The 26,216-nt window shown below is 43.6% G+C and overlaps 2 protein-coding genes across 5 annotated transcripts in view; both read right to left on the bottom strand.

The window, feature by feature from the left end:
- LOC106602512 (zinc finger protein 69 homolog) overlaps nt 1-26,216 on the bottom strand; it is a 506,109-nt gene that overhangs the window by 43,483 nt on the left and 436,410 nt on the right. Inside the window, exon 1 of one of the 4 annotated variants that reach the window (XR_006769706.1) lies at nt 2,555-3,030. The exons of 2 other annotated variants lie outside the window; for them this stretch is intronic. Coding sequence is in view for 1 of the 2 variants with exons in the window: in XM_045717535.1 (XP_045573491.1) it covers nt 2,631-2,813 (183 nt within the window). In the remaining variant the exon portion in view is untranslated. Of the gene's footprint in view, nt 1-2,554; nt 3,031-26,216 lie in introns of those variants that run through there. One more of the 4 variants, XM_045717535.1, reaches the window with a different exon arrangement.
- Nucleotides 7,902-15,213, bottom strand: LOC106602438 (zinc finger protein 69 homolog). Its single transcript, XM_014195078.2, has 3 exons — nt 14,682-15,213; nt 14,142-14,272; nt 7,902-9,340 (listed from the first exon to the last, which is right to left on the bottom strand). Exons 1-3 carry the CDS (start codon nt 14,962-14,964, stop codon nt 8,258-8,260), a joined length of 1,497 nt encoding a protein of 498 aa, XP_014050553.1. The 5' UTR covers nt 14,965-15,213; the 3' UTR covers nt 7,902-8,257.

The following is a 26,216-nucleotide window of genomic DNA, read 5'->3' as shown; positions in this document are numbered from 1 at the left end:
CTGCAGTCATCCCCCTCTTCAAAGGGGGGGACACTCTTGACCCAAACTGCTACAGACCTATATCTATCCTACCCTGCCTTTCTAAAGTCTTCGAAAGCCAAGTCAACAAACCGATTACCGACCATTTCGAATCCCACCGCACCTTCTCCGCTATGCAATCTGGTTTCAGAGCTGGTCATGGGTGCACCTCAGCCACGCTCAAGGTCCTAAACGATATCTTAACCACCATCGACAAGTAACAATACTGTGCAGCCGTATTCATTGACCTGGCCAAGGCTTTTGACTCTGTCAATCACCACATCCTCATCGGCAGACTTAATAGCCTTGGTTTCTCAAATGATTGCCTCGCCTGGTTCACCAACTACTTCTCTGATAGAGTTCAGTGTGTCAAATCGGAGGGCCTGTTGTCCGGGCCTCTGGCAGTCTCTATGGGGGTGCCACAGGGTTCAATTTTTGGGCCGACTTTTCTCCGTATACATCAATGATGTCGCTCTTGCTGCTGGTGAGTCTCTGATCCACCTCTACGCAGACGACACCATTCTGTATACTTCTGTCCCTTCTTTGGACACTGTGTTAACTACCCTCCAGACGAGCTTCCATGCCATACAACTCTCCTTCCGTGGCCTCCAACTGCTCTTAAACACAAGTAAAAATAAATGCATGCTCTTCAACTGATCGCTGCCTGCACCTGCCCGCCCGTCCAGCATCACTACTCTGGACAGTTCTGACTTAGAATATGTGGACAACTACAAATACCTAGGTGTCTGGTTAGACTGTAAACTCTCCTTCCAGACTCACATCAAACATCTCCAATCCAAAGTTAAATCTAGAATTGGCTTCCTATTTTGCAACAAAGCATCTTTCACTCATGCTGCTAAACATACCCTCGTAAAACTGACCATCCTACCGATCCTCAACTTCGGCGATGTCATTTACAAAATAGCCTCCAATACCCTACTCAATAAATTGGATGCAGTCTATCACAGTGCCATCCGTTTTGTCACCAAAGCCCCATATACTACCCACCACTGCAACCTGTACGCTCTCGTTAGATGGCCCTCACTTCATACTCGTCGCCAAACCCACTGGCTCCAGGGTCATCTACAAGACCCTGCTAGGTAAAGTTCCCCCTTATCTCAGCTCGCTGGTCACCATAGCAGCACCCACCTGTAGCACGCGCTCCAGCAGGTATATCTCTCTGGTCACCCCCAAAGCCAATTCCTCCTTCGGCCGCCTCTCCTTCCAGTTCTCTGCTGCCAATGATTGGAACGAACTACAAAAATCTCTGAAACTGGAAACACTTATCTCCCTCACTAGCTTTAAGCACCAGCTGTCAGAGCAGCTCACAGATTACTGCACCAGTACATAGCCCATCTATAATTTAGCTCAAAGAACTACCTCTTCCCCTACTGTATTTATTTATTTTGCTCCTTTGCACACCATTATTTCTATTTCTACTTTCTTCCACTGCAAATCTACCATTCCAGTGTTTTACTTGCTATATTGTATTTACTTCGCCACCATGGCCTTTTTTGTCTTTACATCCCTTATCTCACCTCATTTGCTCACTTTGTATATACTTATTTTTCAACTATATTATTGACTGTTTATTTTACTCCATGTGTAACTCTGTGTTGTATGTGTCAAACTGCTTGCTTTATCTTGGCCAGGCCGCAATTGTAAATGAGAACTTGTTCTCAACTTGCCTACCTGATTAAATAAAGGTGAAATAAAATAAATACAACATTTACAATTGATTATGTTCCATGCATCACCTTGTTTTAAATTAGTAAATCATGGAAAATGCAGTAAATCAAGTTAGATGATATTGTAGATATGTCTTTCCATTTCATTTCAATTATATTTTGACTGCACAACTTTTAATTTGGACTAAACTTTTATACACATTTGCCCATGATAGAAAGTCAGAAATGAACAGTTCTGAGAAAGTAGCTGATTTGAGCATTTTTAGATAATTGACGTTAATAGTAAAAATAAAAAAAGTCAGTTTAAAATTAAAAAAAGTATTAAATAGTTTGACAACCCTGGTTGTAAGCTTTTAAATTAAATACAATCATTTATATTTTCCTGTGATTTAGACATGGATGTTTCATGGTAGGGTGGGGTATGTAAAACGCGTCAACTTTGAGCACATCTATCTCCTAAATACTTTCTGACCACTTCTACCATGAGCAAATATGTATAGAAAGTATCATTCAAATCAAAAGGGGTGTGGTCAAAAAGTGACTGAAATCAAATGGCACAACCCAAAATCATAAACAGATTCTTGATTTACTGCATTATCTATTATTTACTCACTTAAAACAATGTGATGCATGGAACATAATCGAGCTATAAATATAAACGTTTTGGTTAAGCTCATTTGGGGGTGGCAGACGTGGAACGACCCTATTGCCTACTATCCAAAAATGTACCAAGATCCAATTCTGATTAACACATCTAAAGACACACATGCACAAAGGGGAACGGGGCGGCAGGCACTGAGCTATATGAACCGAGACAGCCCCCGCAGCCTGGGCCTTGCAAAATGTACCTCTTGCCATTCCTCTGTACTGGTCAAGGATCTTGACACGACTGGGAGGACTGGCGAAGACGCGCTCCCGTGCCACCTTCAGTTCCAGTAGCTGTAGTTTCCTTCGCAATGCCCTGTTTTCTTTCTGGCTTTGAGTTATTTCCAAACGAAACACTGCATAGTCGTCGTCTACGAGTTTACATATATTTGCCACGGCTGTATTCGCTAGTACCTCCATGATGGAGGCTATTTGAGCGTGAAAAACCAGACTGTCAGCCATTGTTATCTAACGTTAGCAGCTAACTTTACCTAGACAACATAAACCAAGTCCTGTCTCAAACGCGAATCAAAGACTACCTGGGGCAAGTATGTGATGCTGTGTAGTTAAATTAGTAATATTTTGAGTTCCATGGGTTTAATAAATGTCTAAATAACAATAAAAACGCTCATGTGAAAATGTTAACACGTCAACGCTTACTTCCGTTTACTACTTCTTAGGTGAGGTTTTGTTGCGAATTTCACGCAAAAGGTGTATTGCCGCCACCAACTGGATGGGGTGAAAAAATAGACAAAAGAAAATTACATGATATTATTGAGGAAGGGAAAATAACATTATTCCACAAAAACAAAAAAATACCATTCCAGTCACTCAAACTCAAATACCCTGATAAAGCTCTGGGGCCTGAGAGAGTGAGACCACATGAGACAGTACTCCACACCAACGGGCACATGTCATTATGATGTTATACACTGCTCAAAAAAATAAAGGGAACACTAAAATAACACATCCTAGATCTGAATGAATGAAATAATGTTATTAAATACTTTTTTCTTTACATAGTTGAATGTGCTGACAACAAAATCACACAAAAAGAATCAATGGAAATCCAATTTATCAACCCATGGAGGTCTGGATTTGGAGTCACACTCAAAATTAAAGTGGAAAACCGCACTACAGGCTGATCCAACTTTGATGTAATGTCCTTAAAACAAGTCAAAATGAGGCTCAGTAGTGTGTGTGGCCTTCGCGTGCCTGTATGACCTCCCTACAACGCCTGGGCATGCTCCTGATGAGGTGGCGGATGGTCTCCTGAGGGATCTCCTCCCAGACCTGGACTAAAGCATCCGCCAACTCCTGGACAGCCTGTGGTGCAATGTGGCGTTGGTGGATGGAGCAAGACATGATGTCCCAGATGTGCTCAATTGGATTCAGGTCTGGGGAACGGGCGGGCCAGTCCGTAGCATCAATGCCTTCCTCTTGCAGGAACTGCTGACACACTCCAGCCACATGAGGTCTAGCATTGTCTTGCATTAGGAGGAACCCAGGGCCAACCGCACCAGCATATGGTCTCACAAGGGGTCTGAGGATCTCATCTCGGTACCTAATGGCAGTCAGGCTACCTCTGGCGAGCACATGGAGGGCTGTGTGGCCCCCCCAAAGAAATGCCACCCCACACCATGACTGACCCACCGCCAAACCGGTCATGCTGGAGGATGTTGCAGGCAGCAGAACATTCTCCACGGCGTCTCCAGACTCTGTCACGTCTGTCACATGTGCTCAGTGTGAACCTGCTTTCATCTGTGAAGAGCACAGGGCGCCAGTGGCAAATTTGCCAATCTTGGTGTTCTCTGGCAAATGCCAAACGTCCTGCACGGTGTTGGGCTGTAAGCACAACCCCCACCTGTGGACGTCGGGCCCTCATACCACCCTCATGGAGTCTGTTTCTGACCGTTTGAGCAGACACATGCACATTTGTGGCCTGCTGGAGGTCATTTTGCAGGGCTCTGGCAGTGCTCCTCCTGCTCCTCCTTGCACAAAGGCGGAGGTAGCGGTCCTGCTGCTGGGTTGTTGCCCTCCAACGGCCTCCTCCACGTCTCCTAATGTACTGGCCTGTCTCCTGGTAGCGCCTCCATGCTCTGGACACTACGCTAACAGACACAGCAAACCTTCTTGCCACAGCTCGCATTGATGTGCCATCCTGGATGAGCTGCACTACCTGAGCCACTTGTGTGGGTTGTAGACTCCGTCTCATGCTACCACTAGAGTGAAAGCATCGCCAGCATTCAAAAGTGACCAAAACATCAGCCAGGAAGCATAGGAACTGAGAAGTGGTCTGTGGTCACCACCTGCTGAACCACTCCTTTATTGGGGGTGTCTTGCTAATTGCCTATAATTTCCACCTGTTGTCTATTCAATTTTCACAACAGCATGTGAAATTTATTGTCAATCAGTGTTGCTTTCTAAGTGGACAGTTTGATTTCACAGAAGTGTGATTGACTTGGAGTTACATTGTGTTGTTTAAGTGTTCCCTTTATTTTTTTGAGCAGTGTATAATGGTCATATTCTGGTCAGGATGCCATATGACCAAAATATGACTAGTTTAAGACGTCTTTTTTATTTATTTTAGAAAAATATTGGATTTAAGCAAAATATTGGATTTAAGGTCGAGAACCATGCCCGCTTAACCCGGAAGCCAGCCACACCAATGCGCCCGGCCCGCCACAGGAGTCGCTAGAGCACGATGTGACAAGGACATCCCTGCCGACCAAACCGTCCCCAAACCCGGACGACGCTGGGCCAATTGTGTGCCGCGGCCGGCTGCGACAGAGCCTGGACTTGAACCAGGATCTCTAGTGGCACAGCTTGCAACTGCGATGCAGTGCCTTAGACCACTGCGCCACTCAAGAGGCCCAATAGGCCAATCTTTAAAGAGATTCTCTGGTACTTTTGTATAATTTTTAGCCAGTAGTTCTGAAACTAGCACGCACGAGCCAGAAGTGGTCCCTGAAAATGTGGTGCTACGTCACATATGTCCAGATATGTGCACCATGTCATTGCTTTCTCTTTCTCTCTGCTGTGTCCACTGAGCCGTTGGGCCCACCCTGCAACCTCATTAGATAATGATGCGTTTGAGCCAATCATTTGTGTTATGACAAGGTAGACAGAAGATAGCCCTATTTGGTAAAAGACCATGTGTCCATATTATGGCAAGAACAGCTCAAATAAGCAATGCGAAACGACAGTCCATCATTACTTTAAGACATGGTCAGTCAATGCGGAACATTTCTATAATTCTGAAAGTTTCTTAAAGTGCAGTCGCAAAAACCTTCGAGCTATGATGAAACTGACTCTCATGAGGACCCCAACTAGAAAGGAAGACCCAGAGTTACCTCTGCTGCAGAGGATAAGTTTCTTTAGAGTTAACTGCACCTCAGATTGCAGCCCAAATAAATGCTTCACGAAGTTCAAGTAACAGACACATCTCAACATCAACTGTTCAGAGGAGACTGCCTGAATCAGGCCTTCATGGTCGAATTGCTGCAAAGAAACCACTACCAAAGGACACCAATAAGAAGAAAGGACGTGCTTGGGCCAGGAAACACCAGCAATGAACATTAGACCAGTGGAAATCTGTCCTGTGGAAATAAGTCAATATTTGCGATTTCTGGTTCCAACCACCGTGTCTTTGTGAAACGCAGAGTAGGTGAATGGATTATCTTCGCCTGTGTGGTTCCCAGCATGGAGGAGGAGGTGGTGTGATGGTGTTTTGCTGGTGACAGTCAGTGATTTACTTAGAATTCAAGGCACACTTAACCAGCATGGCTACCAAAGCATTTGGCAGAAATACACCATCCAAGCTGGTTTGCGCTTAGTGGGACTATTTGTTTCTCAACAGGACAATTACCCAAAACACACCTCCAGGCTGTGTAAGGGCTATTTGACCAAGAAGGAGAGTGATGGAGTGCTGCATCAGATGACCTGGCCTCTACAATCACCTGACCTCAACCCAATTGAGATGGTTTGGGATGAGTTGTACCGTAGAGTGAAGGAAAAGCAGCCAATAAGTGCTCAGCAGATCAATGCTCTCTGGTCCATCCTCTACTGTCTCCTCTTTGACTAGCAGCAGATCAGGCTTCCCATCCTCCATGTCTACTGACTAAGATATACAGAGTGAGAGGATGTTGGACTTAGAAATCTGATATGGAGCATCTTCTGATTGGGCAATGAGGGATTGCTATGACTACTATGCAAACATGTTAGTTGATTTGATTACTTGGCAGTCTTTAATGGTTTGGTCATTCAAAAGACATGGTCCCACATTTAAGACAAAATGTATCAGAGTAGGAGTGCTGATCTAGGATCTGTACATATAATCTTATTCATTATGATCTAAAAGGCAAAACTGATGCAGGTCAGCACTCACTTTTTTTGTGGATTCAGGCTCTGACCTAATACTATTCAGACTCTACTTTACAATTGGGCTCACCTCAGTGAGACTGTGTGTGTTCCTGTGCTGCTCAGCTGGTTCCTCTGTAAGTTCAACAGGAGGTGTAGTCTGGTTGTCCTCCATGACCATAGTCCCCTCAGAGTTCCCCAGACTCTCCTCTCACCCCTCCTTCACCAGCAGCACCTCTGGACCTTCCTCGTGGAAGTGACAGGTGATACCCTCAGGTACTTACACACTGGACATTTGACTGGAAGCATTTTAATTTATCTGACATTTGAGAAATGTACCGGACCCATATGCATTGGGTGCATAACCTGATTAGGCGTCCACCCACGGTGCTCAGAATGACAGAAATCACATTCAGACTATGGTCATTCATCTCAATAGAACGTGCATCCTTCTTACCGAATTCCGATGCGCACTTTGAAGATGTTAGAATAACTGTCCACATTGTTACTCTTCTTGTTGGCTGAAGAAAAGTCAAACAGCATTATCATTAGTCTATGTCAATCTACTATCCCCCATAGTAGAAAAGTGTACCTATTCTATTGGTCAGCTTGTCGTTTTGTGCAAGAAAGAAATTGCCTATTCCTAACAGACTCTGGGACAGTTGTGGGACGAAAGATCCCAAAGTCAATCAACCAGTAGGCCTCGGCTACATCAAAACATTTTTTTATAAAAGCAATGAGGCTGATGCAACAGATCAGAACGTTTAGCTTAAAATGTTGATAAACTATCATTTCTTCACATTATAAGCGCAGCAATGTGACAAGGCAGTGTGCAAATTTTCATTCCGTAATGCAATTAGCGGGAAAACACAGCTGTTAAAAGTGCACCGCACATGCGAGTGTTGGTCACTATTACATAGAGATACTGTTTTTAATTCTCAACTGGTAATTGAAGCGCACTTCCCATTCGCCATTCAGTGCATCACACACCACTTGCAGTGTGAGCTGGAGGCATTATGCATTTTGAAAACAAACTTAATTGTTTGAAACATTAACGTTTTACTTAATTTTATGAGGCAAGACTTAGGTATATTTAGTAAGTGTATATTGGTTATAAAACGCTGTTGTGTTTATGCAGAATAGGGTGAGATGTGATGTATACTAAAAAGAATCTCAATGAAAGTCTTAGAATGAAGTCTCATTTTGTGTTTATTAAACAGAAACAAGTGTTAAATACACCATGTGAAAACCACACATACATGTCTCAACAAAAAATCAGCATGAATTTGATACATTTTATTCATTTTCTTGTAGAAAAAATTAAGAAGTTGAATGGAAGTAATGAAATAGGCTTTTGTGACCATCATATAGCTTACACAGTATAAACACAATATGTAACAGACTTTTTAGGCTTATATATCACACATCTGGATGAAATATTCTACCCAGGAATATTCAACACTGAAATCTGTTACTCAGTATTCCAAATGCATCTGTGGATATTTTATGCTGACAACAATAACAATTCATTTAATGCAGGATTTTATCTACATGTCAGAAGACCTTTCTCCCGTGTGGACCTTCAGGTGCATCTTCAGGTTACCAGCCTGGGCGAAGCGCATGTAACACTGGGTACAGCTGTAGGGTTTCTCCCCCGTGTGGACCCTTTGGTGCCTCTTCAGGGTACAAGCCTGGGCAAAGCGCATGTGACACTGGGTACAGCTGAAGGGTTTCTCCCCTGTGTGGACCCTCTGGTGAATCTCCACCTTCTGGGGGCAGCTGAAGCCTTTGTTACAGAACATGCAGAGGAACCGTTTCTCTTTAATATTGCCTGATGTGGCTCCCCCTCCCTGAGCCTTAGCTCTAGTCCTTTTGTTTGAGTTCAATACCTGATCGAAAAGGACGCGACCGTGTGAATCGGAAGGTGTCATCGACGTGGACACTGGGTCGCGATCCCTGAAAGTGAGTAAAGGGGAGTGGGTCACGACATTTAGATTTGTCTCTAAGCTTTCCCTGTAGTCTAAGAAGTCACTGGTGTTGCCTAGTGAGTGTCCATCTCTTAAGTGAGTCTCGTCTACATTCCATGTCAGTGCATCACCCTCCACTTTCACAGTCACCGCATCTACCACTATATTCTCTCCTTTCTTTTCTAGGCACACTTCAGAGTATACACTACTACTGTATGGGTTAATTTCCCCTCTCATTGGATTAGTCTGTGTATCTAAGTCCACAGATGTGTCACCAGGTATCATCTCTGTCTCTGTAGCGTATGAACAGGACGGATCATTGCCAGCCTGTAACGAGTCACCTGAGTCCTGATGGGATAGAACTGTCCTCGGGCTACTGTAAAGTAAATTCTCTGAGCGGGGAGCAGGAGGACAGCCCAGTTGCCCCAGCTCCGTTAAAGTCTCGGTGTCTGTCTCTGACTTGAGGACGGCGTTTGGGGTTCCACTGACTTCCGTGATGCTGCATTGGGTCTTTGGTTGCGCTTGGGTGGTGGTGGGGTCCTCTGTGGCTACAGGGGGCGCCACTCCAGTCGCTGATCCAGTCTGGATGTCTCTGCTGTGCCGTGGGTCCTCCTCTCCTTCAGACCTCTCCTGCTTGACCCCAGGACCTGCAGCCTCTGCAGACTGACACAAGAAGTACGTGTTTATAATAGGCTTCACGCATATATCATCAAATTCATGGAAACGTGGTGAAAAAATAAGATATACAGTGCCTTCAGAAAGTATTTATACCCCTTGACTTATTCCACATTTTGTTGTGTTACAGCCTGAATTCAAAATGTATTAAATCGATTGTTTTCTCACCCATCTACAGTGCCTTGAAAAGGATTCATCCCCCTTGGCGTTTCTCTTATTTTGTTGCATTACGACATGTAATTTAAATAGATTTTTATTTGGATTTCATGTAATGGACATCACAAAATAGTCCAAATTGGTGAAGCGAAATGAAAAAAATAACTTGTTTAAAACAAAATTACAAAAACAAAACAAGGAGGGCATTAATCAGAGAGGCAACAAAGAGACCAAAGATAACCCCGAAGGAGCTGCAAAGCTCCACAGCGGAGATTGGAGTATCTGTCCATAGGACCACTTTAAGCCGTACACTCCACAGAGCTGGGCTTTATGGAAGAGTGGCCAGAAAAAAGCCATTGCTTAAAGAAAAAAATAAGCAAACATGTTTGGTGTTCGCCAAAAGGCATGTGGGAGACTCCCCAAACATATGGAAGAAGGTAGTCTGGTCAGATGAGACTAAAATTGAGCTTTTTGGCAATCAAGGAAAACACCATGTCTGGCGCAAACCACACACCTCTCATCACCCCGAGAACACCAAAGGCTGAAGCATTTGTTTATCCCATCGGCAGGGACTGGGAAACTGGTCAGAATTGAAGAAATGATGGATGGCGCTAAATACAGGGAAATGCTTGAGGCAAAACCTGTTTCAGTCTTCCAGAGATTTGAGACTGGGATAGAGGTTCACTTTCCTGCAGGACAATGACCCTAAGCATACTGCTAAAGCAACACTCGAGTGGTTTAAGGGGAAACATTTAAATGTCTTGGAATGGCCTAGTCAAAGCCCAGACCTCAATCCAATTGAGAATCTGTGGTATGACTTAAAGATTGCTGTACACCAGCGGAACCCATCCAACTTCAAGGAGCTGGAGCAGTTTTTCCTTGAAGAATGGGCAAAGATCCCAGTGGCTAGATCTGCCAAGCTTATACAGACATACCCCAAGAGACTTGCAGCTGCAAAAGGTGGCTCCACAAAGTATTGACTTTGGGGTGGTGAATAGTAATGCACGCTCAAGTTTTGTTTTTTTGTCTAATTTCTTTATTTGTTTTACAATAAAAACTATTTTGCATCTTCAAAGTTGTGTAAATCAAATGATACAAACCCCCCAAAAATCCACTTTAATTCCAGGTTGTAAGGCAACAAAATAGGAAAAATGCCAAGGGAGGTGAATACTTCCGCAAGCCACTGTATACACAATACCCCATAATGACAAAGTGAAAACATTTTTTGAAATGTTAGCAAATTTATTGAAAATGAAATAGAAATATCTCATACATAAGTATTCACACCCATGAAACAATACATGTTAGAATCACCTTTGTCAGCGGTTACAGCTGTGAGTCTTTCTGGGTAAGTCTATTAGAGCTTTGCACAACTGGATTAATTGTACAATATTTGCACATTATTCTTTTTTTAAATTCTTCAAGCTGTCAAGTTGGTTGTTGATCATTGCTAGACAGCCATTTTCAAGTCTTGCCATAGATTTTCAAGCCAATTTAAGTCAAAACAGTAACTAGGCCACTTAGGAACATTCAAGGTCATCTTGCAATGTATATTTGGCCTTGTGTTTTAGGTTATTGTCCTGCTGAAATTGTCTCTCATTGTCTGTTGGAAAGCAGACTGAACCAGGTTTTTCACTAGGATTTTGCCTGTGCTTAGCTCTATACCGTTACCTTTTATCCTAAAAAACTCCCTAGTCTTTGCCGATGACAAGCATACCCATAACATGATGCAGCCACCACCATGCTTGAAAATATGAAAAACGGCTCTCAGTGATGTGTAGTGTTTGCCCCAAACATAACTTTATGTCCTGAATACAAAGCTTTCATTTCTTGCTGAATTACAGTGCCTTCGGAAAGTATATAGCCCCTTGACTTTTTCCACATTTTGTTACATTATAGCTTGTTTTTTTCAAATCATTTTCCCTCATCAATCTACACACAATACCCCATAATGACAAAGTGAAAACAGGTTTTAATAAATACCTTATTTACATAAGTATTCAGACCCTTTGCTTTGAGACTGGAAATTTAGTTCAGGTGCATCCTGTTTCCATTGATCATCCTTGAGATGTTTCTACAACTTGGAGTGCACCTGTAGTACATTCAATTGATTGGACATGATTTGGAAAGGCACACACCTGTCTATTTAAGGTCCCACAGTTGACAGTGCATGTCAGAGCAAAAACCAAGCAATGAGGTTGAAGGAATTGTCCGTAGTGCTCAGACAGGATTGTGTCAAGGCACAGATCTCGGGAAGGGTACCAAAACATTTCTGCAGCATTGAAGGTCCCCAAGGACACAGTGGCCCGATCATTCTTAAATCTAAGAAGTTTGGAAGCATCAAGACTCTTCCTAGAGCTGGCCGCCCGGGCCAAACTGAGCAATTGGAGGAGAAGGGCCTTGGTCAGGGAGGTGACCAAGAACCCGATGGTTCATCTGTCAGAGCTCTAGAGTTCCTCTGTGTAGATGGGAGAACCTTCCAGAAGGACAACCACCAATCAGGCCTTTATGGTAGAGTGGTCAGACGGAAGCCACTCTTCAGTAAAAGGCACATGACAGCCCACCTGGAGTTTGCCAAAAGGCACCTAAAGACTCTCAGACGATGAGAAACAAGATTCTCTGGTCAGATGAAACCAAGATTGAACTCGTTGGCCTGAATGCCAAGCGTCACTTCGAGAGGAAACCTGGCACCATCCTTACGGTGAAGCATGGTGATGGCAGCATCATGCTGTGGTGATGTTTTTCAGCGGCAGGGACTGGGAGACTAGTCAGGATCTAGGAAAAGATGATCGGAGCAAAGTACAGCGAGATCCTTGATGAAAACCTGCTCCAGAGTGCTCAGGACCTCAGACTGGGGCGAAGGTTCACCTACCAACAGGACAACGACCCTAAGCACACAGCCAAGACAACACAGGAGTGGCTTTGGGACAAGTCTCAATGTCCTTGAGTGGCCCAGCCAGAACCCGATCGAATATCTCTGGAGACCTGAAAATAGCTGTGCAGCAACGCTCCCCATCCAACCTGACAGAGCTTGAGAGGATCTCCAGAGAAGAATGGGAGAAACTCCTCAAATACAGGTGTGCCAAGCTTGTAGCGTCATACCCAAGAAGACTCAAGGCTGTCATCGATGCCAAAGGTGCTTCAACAAAGTACTGAGTAAAGGGTCTGAATACTTATCACATTTACATATGTTAAAATGTTATAAATTAGCAAACATTTCTGAAAATGTGTTTTTGCTTTGTCATTATGGGGTAGTGTGTGTAGACTGAGGGGGAAAAATACAATTTAATCAATTTTAGAATAAGGCTGTAACCTAACAAAATGTGGAAAAAGTCAAGGGGCCTGAATATTTTCCGAAGTGCCTTAATGCAAACAGGATGCATGTTTTGTTATATTTTTATTCTGTATAGGCTTTCTTCTTTTCACTAAGTCATTTACGTTAGTATTGTGGACTAACTACAATGTTGTTGATCCATCCCCAGATTTCTCCTATCACAGCCATTAAACTCTGTAACTGTTTTAAAATCACCATTGGCCTGATGGTGAAATCCCTGATCAGTTTCATTCCTCTCTGGCAACTGAGTTAGGAAGGACGCCTGTATCTTTGTAGTGACTGGGTGTATTGATACACCATCTATAGCCTAATTCATTACTAAACCATGCTCAAAGGTGCCCTACTCTGCGAGGCATGGAAAAACCTACCTGGTCTTTGTGGTTGAATATCTGCTTGAAATTCACTGCTCGATTGAGGGACCTTAAAGATAATTGTATGTGTGGGGTACAGAAATGGGCTAGTTATTCAAAAATCATGTTAACCTCTATTATTGAACACAGAATAAGTCCATGCAACATATTATGCGATTTGTTAAGCAGGTTTGTACTCCTGGGGTTGAAAACATGACTCAATACATTTAATTTTGTATTCATTTCTAAAATGTTGTACAAACAAAATTCCACTTTGACATTATGGGGTGTTGTGTGGAGATCAGTGACACAAAATGTTAATTTAATACATTTTCAATTCAGGCTGTAACATATCAAAATGTGGAAAAAGTTAAGAGGTGTGAATACTTTTTGAAGGTACAATTATATTCGTATTCATGTATTGAGATGCCTTTTATCTAAATATTTAACACTCAAGAAATAAGTTATTAAAGTTTCATTTGAACTACAACTCAGCAGCCTTGTTAGCGTGCATGCTCAAGTTGGACTCACAGGACGATAAAAACCTTTAAATTACAATCCGTTTGATATGCTTAATATTAGATTACACTGGACCTTTTTTACTGAACATTGCCAGCCAGTACAAAAAAAAAACGCTAAACATTTAATGATTAACGTTTAGGCTTTATGCTTCTTCTTGGTCGTCAGATACATTGAAAACCGGCATATGGTAAGTACATTGCCTTGGAAACACATACATTTTAATATATATATCTATATAAATTTCAAGCAAATTCTTAACCTACAAAACGAGGAACCATGGCGTATTGGATAATGTTGTAGGGAAGTCTCAAGTTCCCCTAAGGCAGATAGCTAAAGTGAATAGCTGAGGGGAGCCTTTCTGAAACAAACAGGACACATTTGATTTACAAAGTGACTGTAATTTTTAATGCAACACTATTCCACTAACCTCTATCATGATAACATGCTGGGTTGAGGTTCCACTCCCCTCATCAACAGTGATTGGTTGGTCATCTCTCCATGTATTGTGTCCCACAGACTTCACAAAGCTCCTGTGGCCTCCAGTGAGATGTCTGCCACCTGAGAGAGTGATTGGGGAGAAGAGGTGGTTAGATTAGCTACTGTCAATGCTCAACAGTATATTCCCACTATTGACAGTTTAAACACTGTCTAGAATTGGCAAGGATATAAGGTAACACTTCTCATAACTTATTGATATACTATCTATTCATTGATGTGTTATGTTCCATGCATCACATTGTTTTCATTGAGTAAATAGGAAATGGAGTAAATCAAGAATCTGGTTTGAATATGATAGTGTCTTTGCGCAAGACTGCTAAGTATTCCGCGGAAATATTGCATACTATCCTAAATCTGACCAAGACCGAATTCTAGGTAACACATCTGAACACAGAAAAGAACGGGCGTTGAGCTACAGCATATATGAACCGCGACAGGCCGAGCAGTCTCCGCCTTCTGCGAAAAGTACCTCTTGCCATTCCTCTGAATTGGTCGAGGATCTTGACACTACTGGGACGACTGGCGAGGACGCGCTCTCGCATTGTCCTGTCTGCGCGCTCCCGTGCCACCTTCAGTTCCTGAAACTGTAATTTCCTCCGCAATGACCTGTTTTGTTTCTGGCTTTCAGAAATTTCCAAACGAAACACTGCATAGTCGTCGTCTACGAGTTTACAAATCTCTGCTACTGCTGCATTCGCTAGCACCTCCATGATGGAGGCTATTTGAGTGTGAAAAACCATACAGTTAGCCATTGTTAGCAGTTTGCGTTACCTATATAACGTCTATCAACCAAGTCCTAACTCCAACGCGAATTAAAGACTACATGGCGTAAGTATGTGATGCTGTGTAGTTAAAATAATCACAACAGTAAACGCTAACGTGGAAATTGCTCTTAGTCACTGTTCACTTCCGTTTACAGTGAAGAGAAACGTTATAGGTTGCCGTCGTAGCGCAAAGGTTGCCTAAATGAAAAGCGTACCCGCTGTTATTTCTTCTTCGATGAGGTTTAACGGCGGTTGGCATCCAATATGTTGCATTACCGCCACCTACTAGACTGGAGTACAATTCCCTTGTACTTTGCTTTAAAAAAAGTAATAAATACCCTAACACTACACTCACAAAAATATCAACACCACCCTACTCCACTATTTAAATCTATTTAGTCCTACCTCAGGCCAACAACCCGAAAGGATGGGACATCACCACTTAACACACCCTGTAACTCTTCTGATGTCAAGTCTCCCACGCACAACTACCTCTGCAGCTGCCACCACAACCTACATTTTCTGCGACTTACGTTCCATCCCTGCAGTACAGTTGATAACCATTGCTATAAATGCTAAAAATGTAATCTTACTGAAACATCACTTGTTGGCCTATCCCTCTGTACTGGTACATATCTACTACTCACATCACTCCTCTCAGGATCCCTAACCCATTTTCCTCTACTTTCTTCACTACCTCAGCATAGGACAACTTCTGCTCTACTCTAACCCTGGAAATCTCAACCTGCCTCTCTCGCACGGGACATTTCTGATCCCCAGCCCCATGGGCACCCCTACAATTAACACATACCACTACTTTCCCCAATGCTACACATTCCTTTGTCTCATGCCCTTCTGCACACTTCTCACACCTACTGTACGAACTTCCATCCTACACACTGCTGCCACATGCCCATAAGCTTGACACCTGTAACAACGTAATGTATTCGGCACAAAAGCGCCTACAGGATAACTTATATTCTAACATCACTTTGTCGGGCAAAGACTCAACATCAAAACTCAAAAGAACAGATGACTTCTGTTTCACTACTCTCGACACACTGTCTGCATCGCACCAAAAAAACTAGCATCAAACACCGGGAATCTTCCAATTCAGTTGGTCAACTTTTACATTTACAGCTACCCCAGTAATCACTCCTTTCAATGGCGCCCTTTTCTTGAGAGCGAAATAATGGGGTATTGTGTGTAGATGGATAAAATATTTGGTTTCCAAATTTTAGAATAAGGTTGTACAGTAACACAATGTGGAAAAAGTGAGTGTTTGTAATGGCTGTTCAGTGAAACGACCTGTTCTGATTAGTCATAGACGCTTACTAAAAAACTTTAATGAGCAAGCCTTCCTTCATGAACTGGCCTCTGTAAAATGGTATAGAAACGGCTTGATCCCCTCTGTTGAAGATGCTTCAACCTTCTTTTCAACCCCCCATAAAGAAAATGTAATATTAAAAACAGGTTCAGCCCCTAGTTCGACTGTGATCTTGCAGAGTTACTCCACCTCAAGAATTGCATTTGGCGAATGGCTTGGCACACACATACTCAGGCTGACTGGCTATTGTTCAGGCAAATAAAAAATAAGTTCACTCTGGCTTTTCGGAGGCCAAAGTTCGTTACTTTAAGGAGCAGTTCTCTCTCTGTGGGTCTAACCCCAAGAAGTTCTGGAAAACAGTTAAAGACCTGGAGAATAAACCCTCCTCCTCACAGCTGCCTATGTCCCTTAATGTTGATGATGTGGTTGTTACTGACAAGAAGCACATGGCTGAGCATTTAATCACCACATCATTAAGTCAGGATTCCTATTTGACTCAGCCATGCATCCTTCCCCGTCCAACATTTCCTCATCTCCCATCCCTTCTAATGCGAATATCCCCGATGCTTCTCCCTCTTTTTCCCATGTCCCGCTACAAAGTTTCTTCCTGCAGGCAGTCACTGAGTCCGAGGTGCTAAAGGAGCTCCTTAAACTTGACCCCCAAAAAAACATCTGGGTCAGATGGTTTAGACCCTTTCTTCTTTAAGGTTGCTGCCCCTATCATCGCCAAGCCTGTCTCTCCTTTCTGGGGCGGTTCCCATTGCTTGGAAGGCAGCCACAGTTTGTCCTTTATTTAAAGGTGGAGATCAAGCGGATCCTAACTGTTATAGGCCTATTTCTATTTTGCCCTGTTAATCAAAAGTGTTAGAAAAACTTGTCAATAATCAACTGACTGGCTTTCTTGATGTCTACAGTATTCTCTCAGGTATGCAATCTGGTTTCCGCTCAGGTTATGGATGTGTCACTGCAACCTTAAAGGTCCTCAATGATGTCACCATTGCCCTTGATTCTAAGCAATATTGTGCTGCTATTTTTTATGACTTGGCCAAATCTTTTGATACGGTAGACCATTCCATTTTTGTGGGCCGGCTAAGGAGTATTGGTGTCTCTGAGGGGTCTTTGACCTGGTTTGCTAACTACCTCTCTCAAAGAGTGCAGTGTATAAAGTCAGAAAATCTGCTGTCTCAGCCACTGCCTGTCACCAAGGGAGTACCCCAAGGCTTGATCGTAGGCCCCACGCTCTTCTCAATTTACATCAACAACATAGCTCAGGCAGTAGGAAGCTCTCATCCATTTATATGTGGATGATACAGTCTTATACTCAGCTGGCCCCTCCCCGGATTTTGTGTTAAATGCTCTACAACAAAGCTTTCTTAGTCCAACAAGCTTTCTCTACCCTTAACCTTGTTCTGAACACATCCAAAACAAAGGTCATGTGGTTTGGTAAGAAGAATGCCCCTCTTCCCACAGGTGCGATTACTACATCTGAGGGTTTAGAGCTTGAGGTAGTCACCTCATACAAGGACTTTCGGAATATGGCTAGACGGTGCACTGTCCTTCTCTCAGCACCTATCAAAGCTGCAGGCTAAAGTAAAATCTAGACTTGGTTTCCTCTATCGTAATCGCTCTTCTTTCACCCCAGCTGCCAAACTAACCCTGATTCAGAGGACCATCCTACCAATGCTAGATTACTGAGACATCATTTATAGATTGCGGTAAGGGTGCTCTCGAGCGGCTAGATGTTCTTTACCATTCGGCCATCAGATTTGCAACCAATGCCCCTTATAGGACTCATCACTGCACTCTATACTCCTCTGTAAACTGGTAATCTCTGTATACCCGTCGCAAGATCCACTGGTTGATGCTTATTTATAAAACCATCTTAGGCCTCACCCCCTTTTCTGAGATATCTACTGCAGCCCTCATCCTCCACATACAACACCCGTTCTGCCAGTCACATTCTGTTAAAGGTCCCCAAAGCACACACATCCCTGGGTCGCTCCTCTTTTCAGTTCGCTGCAGCTAGTGACTGGAACGAACTGCAATAAACACTCAAACTTCACTCAAAGACTCAATCATAGACACTCTTACTGACAGTTGGGGCTGCTTTGTGCGTTGTATTGTTGTCTCTGCCTTCTTGCCCTTTGTGCTGTTGTCTGTGCCCAATAATGTTTGTACCATGTTTTGTGCTGCTACAATGTTGTTATGTTGTATTGCTACCATGCTGTGCTGTCGTGTGTTCCTGCCTTGCTATGTTGTCCTCTTAGGTTTCTCTTTATGTAGTGTTGTCTCTCTTGTTGTGATGTGTGTTTTGTCCTATATTTATATTGTATTTATTTTTTATTTTTAATCCCAGGCCTCTGTCCCCGCAGGAGGCCTTTTGCCTTTTGGTAGGCCATCATTGTAAATAATTATTTGTTCTTAACTGACTTGCGTAGTTAAATAAAAAAAATAAAAAATAATATATATATATATATATATATTATATGCTCAAACAATTTGGAGAATTATATTCTTGTATACTAACAGAATTGGTTAGATTTTTTTTAACTAGTAAAAAAATAAAATAAATCATATCTATATAGTTAGACACCCATTTTCAATACTCCAGCACCCTCCGCTTGCGAGGATAATGACCGCCTTAAGTGTTTTATGAGATTGGAGAACAAATTGGGAGGGATCTTAGACCATTCCGCCATACAGAATCTTTCCATATCCTTTATATATATATATATATATATATATATATATATATACTGCTCAAAAAAATAAAGGGAACACTTAAACAACAGAATGTAACTCCAAGTCAATCACACTTCTGTGAAATCAAACTGTCCACTTAGGAAGCAACACTGATTGACAATAAATTTCACATGCTGTTATGCAAATGGAATAGACAACAGGTGGAAATTATAGGCAATTAGCAAGACACCCCCAATAAAGGAGTGGTTCTGCCGGTGGGGACCACAGACCACTTCTCAGTTCCTATGCTTCCTGGCTGATGTTTTGGTCACTTTTGAATGCTGGTGGTGCTTTCACTCTAGTGGTAGCATGAGACAGAGTCTACAACCCACACAAGTGGCTTAGGTAGTGCAGCTCATCCAGGATGGCACATCAATGCGAGCTGTGGCAAGAAGGTTTGCTGTGTCTGTCAGCGTAGTGTCCAGAGCATGGAGGCGCTACCAGGAGACAGGCCAGTACATCAGGAGACGTGGAGGAGGCCGTAGGAGGGCAACAACCCAGCAGCAGGACCGCTACCTCCGCCTTTGTGCAAGGAGGAGCACTGCCAGAGGCCTGCAAAATGACCTCCAGCAGGCCACAAATGTGCATGTCTCTGCTCAAACGGTCAGAAACAGACTCCATGAGGGTGGTATGAGGGCCCGACGTCCACAGGTGGGGGTTGTGCTTACAGCCCAACACCGTGCAGGACGTTTGGCATTTGCCAGAGAACACCAAGATTGGCAAATTCGCCACTGGCGCCCTGTGCTCTTCACAGATGAAAGCAGGTTCACACTGAGCACATGTGACAGACGTGACAGTCTGGAGACGCCGTGGAGAACGTTCTGCTGCCTGCAACATCCTCCAGCATGACCGGTTTGGCGGTGGGTCAGTCATGGTGTAGGGTGACATTTCTTTGGGGGGCTGCACAGCCTTCCATGTGCTCGCCAGAGGTAGCCTGACTGCCATTAGGTACCGAGATGAGATCCTCAGACCCCTTGTGAGACCATATGCTGGTGCAGTTGGCCCTGGGTTCCTCCTAATGCAAGACAATGCTAGACCTCATGTGGCTGGAGTGTGTCAGCAGTTCCTGCAAGAGGAAGGCATTGATGCTATGGACTGGCCCGCCCGTTCCCCAGACCTGAATTCAATTGAGCATATCTGGGACATCATGTCTCGCTCCATCCACCAACGCCACGTTGTACCACAGACTGTCCAGGAGTTGGCGGATGCTTTAGTCCAGGTCTGGGAGGAGATCCCTCAGGAGACCATCCGCCACCTCATCAGGAGCATGCCCAGGCGTTGTAGGGAGGTCATACAGGCACGTGGAGGCCACACACACTACTGAGCCCCATTTTGACTTGTTTTAAGGACATTACATCAAAGTTGGATCAACCTGTAGTGTGGTTTTCCACTTTAATTTTGAGTGTGACTCCAAATCCAGACCTCCATGGGTTGCTAAATTGGATTTCCATTGATTATTTTTGTGTGATTTTGTTGTCAGCACATTCAACTATGTAAAGAACAAAGTATTTAATAAGATTATTTCATTCATTCAGATCTAGGATGTGTTATTTTAGTGTTCCCTTTATTTTTTTGAGCAGTGTACATTTTTTTTAATTGAAACTTTATTTAACTAGGCAGGTCAGTTAGGAACAAATTCTTATTTACAATGACGGCCTAACCCAGCCAAACACGGACGACGCTGGGCCAATTGTGCACCGCCCCATGGGACTCCCAATCACGGCCGGATGTGATACAGCCTGGAATCGAACCAGGGACCTTTTGCACTGAGATGCAGTGCCTTAGACCGCTGCGCCACTCGGGAGCCCAATGTTTCTTGGCCCAAGCAAGTCTCTTCTTATTGGTGTGTTTTAGTAGTGGTTTCTTTGCAGCAATTCGACCATGAAGGCCTGATTCACGCAGTCTCCTCTGAACAGTTGATGTTGAGATGTGTCTTACTTGAACTCTGAAACATTTATTTGGGCTGCAATTTCTGAGGCTGGTAACTCCAATGAACTTATCCTCTGCAGCAGAGGTAACTCTGGGTCTTTCTTTCCTGTGGTGGTTCTCATGAGAACCAGTTTCATCATAGCACTTGATGTTTTTTGCGACTGCACTTTAAGAAACTTTCAAAGTTCTTTTAATGTTCCATATTGACTGACCTTCATGTCTTAAAGTAATGATGGACTGTCATTTCTATTTGAACTGTTCTTGTTCTGTTCTTTGGTTACTACATGATTCCACTTCACAGCTTTGATGTCCCCACCACCACTCTACATTGTAGAAAATAGCAAAAACAAAGAAAAACCCTGGAATGAGTAGGTGTGTCCAAACTTCTGACTGGCACTGTATATGTCGGTTGTTTTGCTCAAGGACACTCAGAAGCCTCGTCTGAAAGTACACCGGTACCAGTTTAATAAATTAATGGAAGTCTACAGTATATAGAAGTAGTTTGGTGCCTACAAAAGGGGTTTAATGAGTTAAATAAAATAGTTCCGTTTTTTGGTTATTCATTGTTAAGCCTACAACATGTTTAAACGTTCGGTCTGATAGATACCATTAGTGATATGATACAGTGAACTGGCTGGCTCGTGTGTGGGTCTGTGTGTGGATCTGGGAAAAGGGGTGTGTATGTGAATCCACAGATTTTTGGCGTGCAGCACGTCGGCAGTGCTTGCTGGGACTTGTAGTGCAGCGCATCGGGGGCGGTATGGAAGCGGGCAAAAACGAATTGACAACCCAAATAATTGCGTGGGCCAGATAGAAATGTGTCACGGGCCAGATTTGGCCAGCGGGCCTTATGTTTGACACGTGCTCTAGATAGTCTGTTTCCCCAGTCATCTGTAATAATTCACAGACAGCGATGTCATCTCACGGTTATTTACAGTTTGTTGCAAGCCTCTTTCAGTACATCCACCTCTCCCTGGGAGAACTGCAAACTGTTCTTAAGATCTTGGACCTCTCTGGTCAGATCGTCCCTTTGTTAGTTGAGTCCACCAGTATTTGGACAAGGGTCTCGAAGCTATTTTCCTGTTGCTGCAATTTCTTGTAGACGTGTTTTTGTTGATGTAAAAGATCACGTACGTGTCATAGTTAAACACTGTCCTCTCCACTACTCCAACCTTCTTTAACTTTGGGCGGCATGATGGTAGCAATGTAGGCTAACGCTGGTACTCCACGCAATTCCAGCCAGCACAGCTCGTAAAGCCGATGGAAATCGCAACAAGCAGTAGGGATTCGGGCTACCGAGTGGCGCAGCGGTTTAAGGCACTGCATCCCAATGCAAAAGGCGTCACTATAGTACCTGGTTCAAATCATGGCTGTATCACATTCGGCCATGATTGGGAGTCCCATAGGGCGGCGCACAATTGTTCCGGGTTTGGCCAGAGTAGGCCGTCATTGTAAATTAGAATTTGTGGGCTCTCCTCCTCCGTGGCCGACTTGTGTAAGACATTTAAGCGTGTTAACCCTCACAAGGCTGCCGGCCCAGATGGCATCCCTAGCCGCATGCGCAGACCAGCTGGCTGGTGTGTTTACGGACATATTCAAATTCTCCCTATCCCAGTCATGCTTCAAGATGGCCAACATTGTTCCTGTACCCAAGAAAGCAAACTTAGCTGAATTAAATGACTATCGCCCTGTGGCACTCACTTCTATCATCATGAAGTGCTTTGAGAGACTCGTCATGATGCCATCGCACTGGCACTGCCCTATCCCATCTGGACAAGAGGAATACCTATGTAAGAATGCTGTTCATTGACTATAGCTCAGCATTCAACACCATAGTACCCTCCAAGCTCATCATTAAGCTCAAGGACCTGGGTATGAACTGGGTCCTGGACTTCCTGACAGGCCGCCCCCAGGTAGTGAAGGTAGGAAACAACACCTCCACTTCGCTGATCCTCAACACTGGGGCCCCACAAGGGTGCGTGCTCAGCCCCCCTCCTGTACTCCCTGTTCACCCATGACTGCGTGGCCATGCACGCCTCCAACTCAATTATCAAGTTTGCAGACGATACAACAGTAGTAGGCTTGATTACTAAGAACTACGAGACAGCCCACAGGGAGGTGAGGGCTCTGGGAGTGTGGTGCCAGGAAAATAACCTCTCACTCAACGTCAAGAAAACAAAGGAGATGATCGTGGACTTCAGAAAACAGCAGAGGGAGCATCCCCCTATCCACATCGACAGGACCGCAGTGGAGAAGGTGGAAAGCTTCAAGTTCCTCTGTGTACACACCACTGAAAAACTGAAATGGTTCACCCACACAGACAGTGTGGTGAAGGCGGCGCAACTGCACCTCTTCAACCTCAGGAGGCTGAAGAAATTTGTCTTGGCACCTAAAACTCTCACTAACTTTTACAGATGCACAATTGAGAGCATCCTGTCGGGCTGTATCACCACCTGGTACGGCAAATGCACCGTCCGCAACCACAGGACTCTCCAGAGGGTGGTATGGTCTGCCCGACGCATCACCGGGGGCAAACTGCTTGCCCTCCAGGACACCTACAGCACCCGATGTCACAGAAAGGCCAAAAAGATAATCAAGGACAACAACCACCCAAGCCACTGCCTGTTCACCCAGGTATCATCCAGAAAGTGAGGTCAGTACAAGTGAATCAAAGCTGGGACCGAGAGACTGAAAAACAGGTTCTATCTTGTCACGAGAATTTTTATCCCAATGGTTGAACTCAACTGTCACTCAAGCTTTGTAATTCACTTATAATTCACTGTATCACAATTCCAGTGGGTCAGAAGTTTATATACACTAAGTTGACTGTGCCTTTAAACAGCTTGGAAAATTCCAGAAAATTATGTCATGGCTTTAGAAGCTTCTGATAGGCTAATTGACATCATTTGAGTCAATTGGAGGTGTTCCTGCGGATGAATTTCAAGGCCTACCTTCAAACTCAGTGCCTCTTCTTGACATCATGGGTAAATCAAAAGAAATCAGCCAAGACCTCAGAAAACAATTGTAGACCTCCACAAGTCTGGTTCATCCTTGCGAGCAATTTCCAAATGCCTGAAGGCACCACGTTCATCTGAACAAACAATAGCACACAAGTATAAACACCATGGGACCACGCAGCCGTCATACCGCTCAGGAAGGAGATGCGTTCTATCTCCTAGAGATGAACGTACTTTGGTGCAAAAACTGCAAATCAATCTCAGAACAGCAGCAAAGGACCTTGTGAAGATGCCGGAGGAAACAGGTACAAATGTATCTATATCCACAGTAAAACAAGTCCTATATTGACATGACCTGAAAGATCGCTCAGCAGGGAAGAAGCCACTGCTCCAAAATCGCCATAAAAAAGCCAGACTACGGTTTGCAACTGCACATGGGGACAAAGATCGTACTTTTTGGAGAAATGTCCTCTGGTCTGATGAAACAAAAAATAGAACTGTTTGGCCATAATGACCATTGTTATGTTTGAAGGAAAAAGGGGGAGACTTGCAAGCAGAAGAACACCATCCCATCCGTGAAGCACGGGGGTGGCAGCATCATGTTGTGGGGGTGCTTTGCTGCAGGAGGGACTGGTGCACTTCACAAAATAGATGGCATCATGAGGGAGGACAATTATGTGGATATATTGAAGCAACATCTCAAGACATCAGTCAGGAAGTTAAAGCTTGGTAACAAATGGGTCTTCCAAATGGACAATGACCCCAAGCATACTTCCAAAGTTGTGTCAAAATGGCCTATGGACAACAAAGTCAGGGTATTGGAGTGGCCATCACAAAGCCCTGACCTCAATCCTATAGAAAATTTGTGGGCAGAACTGAAAAAGCGTGTGCGAGCAAGGAGGCCTACAAACCTGACTCCGTTACACCAGCTTTGTCAGGAGGAATGGGCCAAAATTCACCCAACTTATTGTGGGAAGCTTGTGGAAGGCTACCTGAAACGTTTGACCCAAGTTAAACAATTTAAAGGCAATGCTACCAAATACTAATTGAATGTATGTAAACTTCTGACCCACTGAGAATGTGATGAAAGAAATAAAAGCTGAAATAAATAATTCTCTCTACTATTATTCTGACATTTCACATTCTTAAAATAAAGTGGTGATCCTAACTGACCTAAAACAGGACATTTTTACTAGGATTAAATGCCAGGCATTGTGAAAAACTGAGTTTAAATGTTTTTGGCTAAGGTGTATGTTAACTTCCGACATCAACTCTATATACTGTATTCTTTTCTACTGTATCTTAGTCTATGCCCCTCTGACATTGCTCGTCCATATATTTATATATTCTTAATTCCATTCCTTTACTTAGACGTGTGCATTGTGTATATGTTGTGAAATTGTTAGATATTACTTGTTAGATATTACTGCACTGTTGGAGCAAGAAACACAAGCATTTCACTACACCCGCAATAACATCTGCTAAACACGTGTATGTGACCAATAACATTTGATTTGATTTGAGGAAGTCTCACAAGCTCCCCTATGGCAGATAGATAAGGATGTACATGTAAACAAATGAATAGCTGAGGGGAGCCTTTCTGAAAAACTGGCCACATTAGATTTACAAAGTAACTGTCATATTTTATGCAACACTATTAAACTAACCTCTATCACGATAACTTGGTGGGTTGAGGTTCCACTCCCCTCATCAACAGTGATTGGTTGGTCATCTCTCCATGTAGTGTGTCCCACTGAGGCCTCCAGTGAGATGTCCTTCACCTGAGAGTGATTAGGGTAAAAGAGGTGGTTAGGTTAACAACTGTCAATGCTCAACAGTATATTGTACACTATTGACACTGTCTAGAATTGGAAAGGATGTAAGGTAACACTTCTCATAACTTCTTGATATACTATTTATTGATCGATGTATTATGTTCCATGTATCACATTATTTTCACTGAGTAAATAATAGGAAATGCAGTAAATCAAGAATCTGGTTAGGATATGATATTGTGTCTGCGCAAGATATCTAGTTAAGTAATCTGGTGAATTATTACATACTATCCAACTGTCCAAGACCCATATGTTGTTAACAAATCGAAAGTAACACATGCACAGAGGGGAACGGGGTGACATGCACCGCAGCCACGGTCTTCTGCAAAATGTACCTCTTGCCATTCCACTGTATCAGTCGAGGATCTTGACAGTACTGGGACAACTGGCGGGGACGCACTATCGTGCCACCTTCAGTTCCAGTAGCTGTAGTTTCCTCCGCAATGCCCT

This window comes from Salmo salar, chromosome ssa04, assembly GCF_905237065.1.
Source record: "Salmo salar chromosome ssa04, Ssal_v3.1, whole genome shotgun sequence".
NCBI classification, from domain to species: domain Eukaryota; kingdom Metazoa; phylum Chordata; class Actinopteri; order Salmoniformes; family Salmonidae; genus Salmo; species Salmo salar.
Note: the sequence above shows the minus strand (reverse complement) of the source record. Positions and strands in the feature narration are given on the sequence as shown.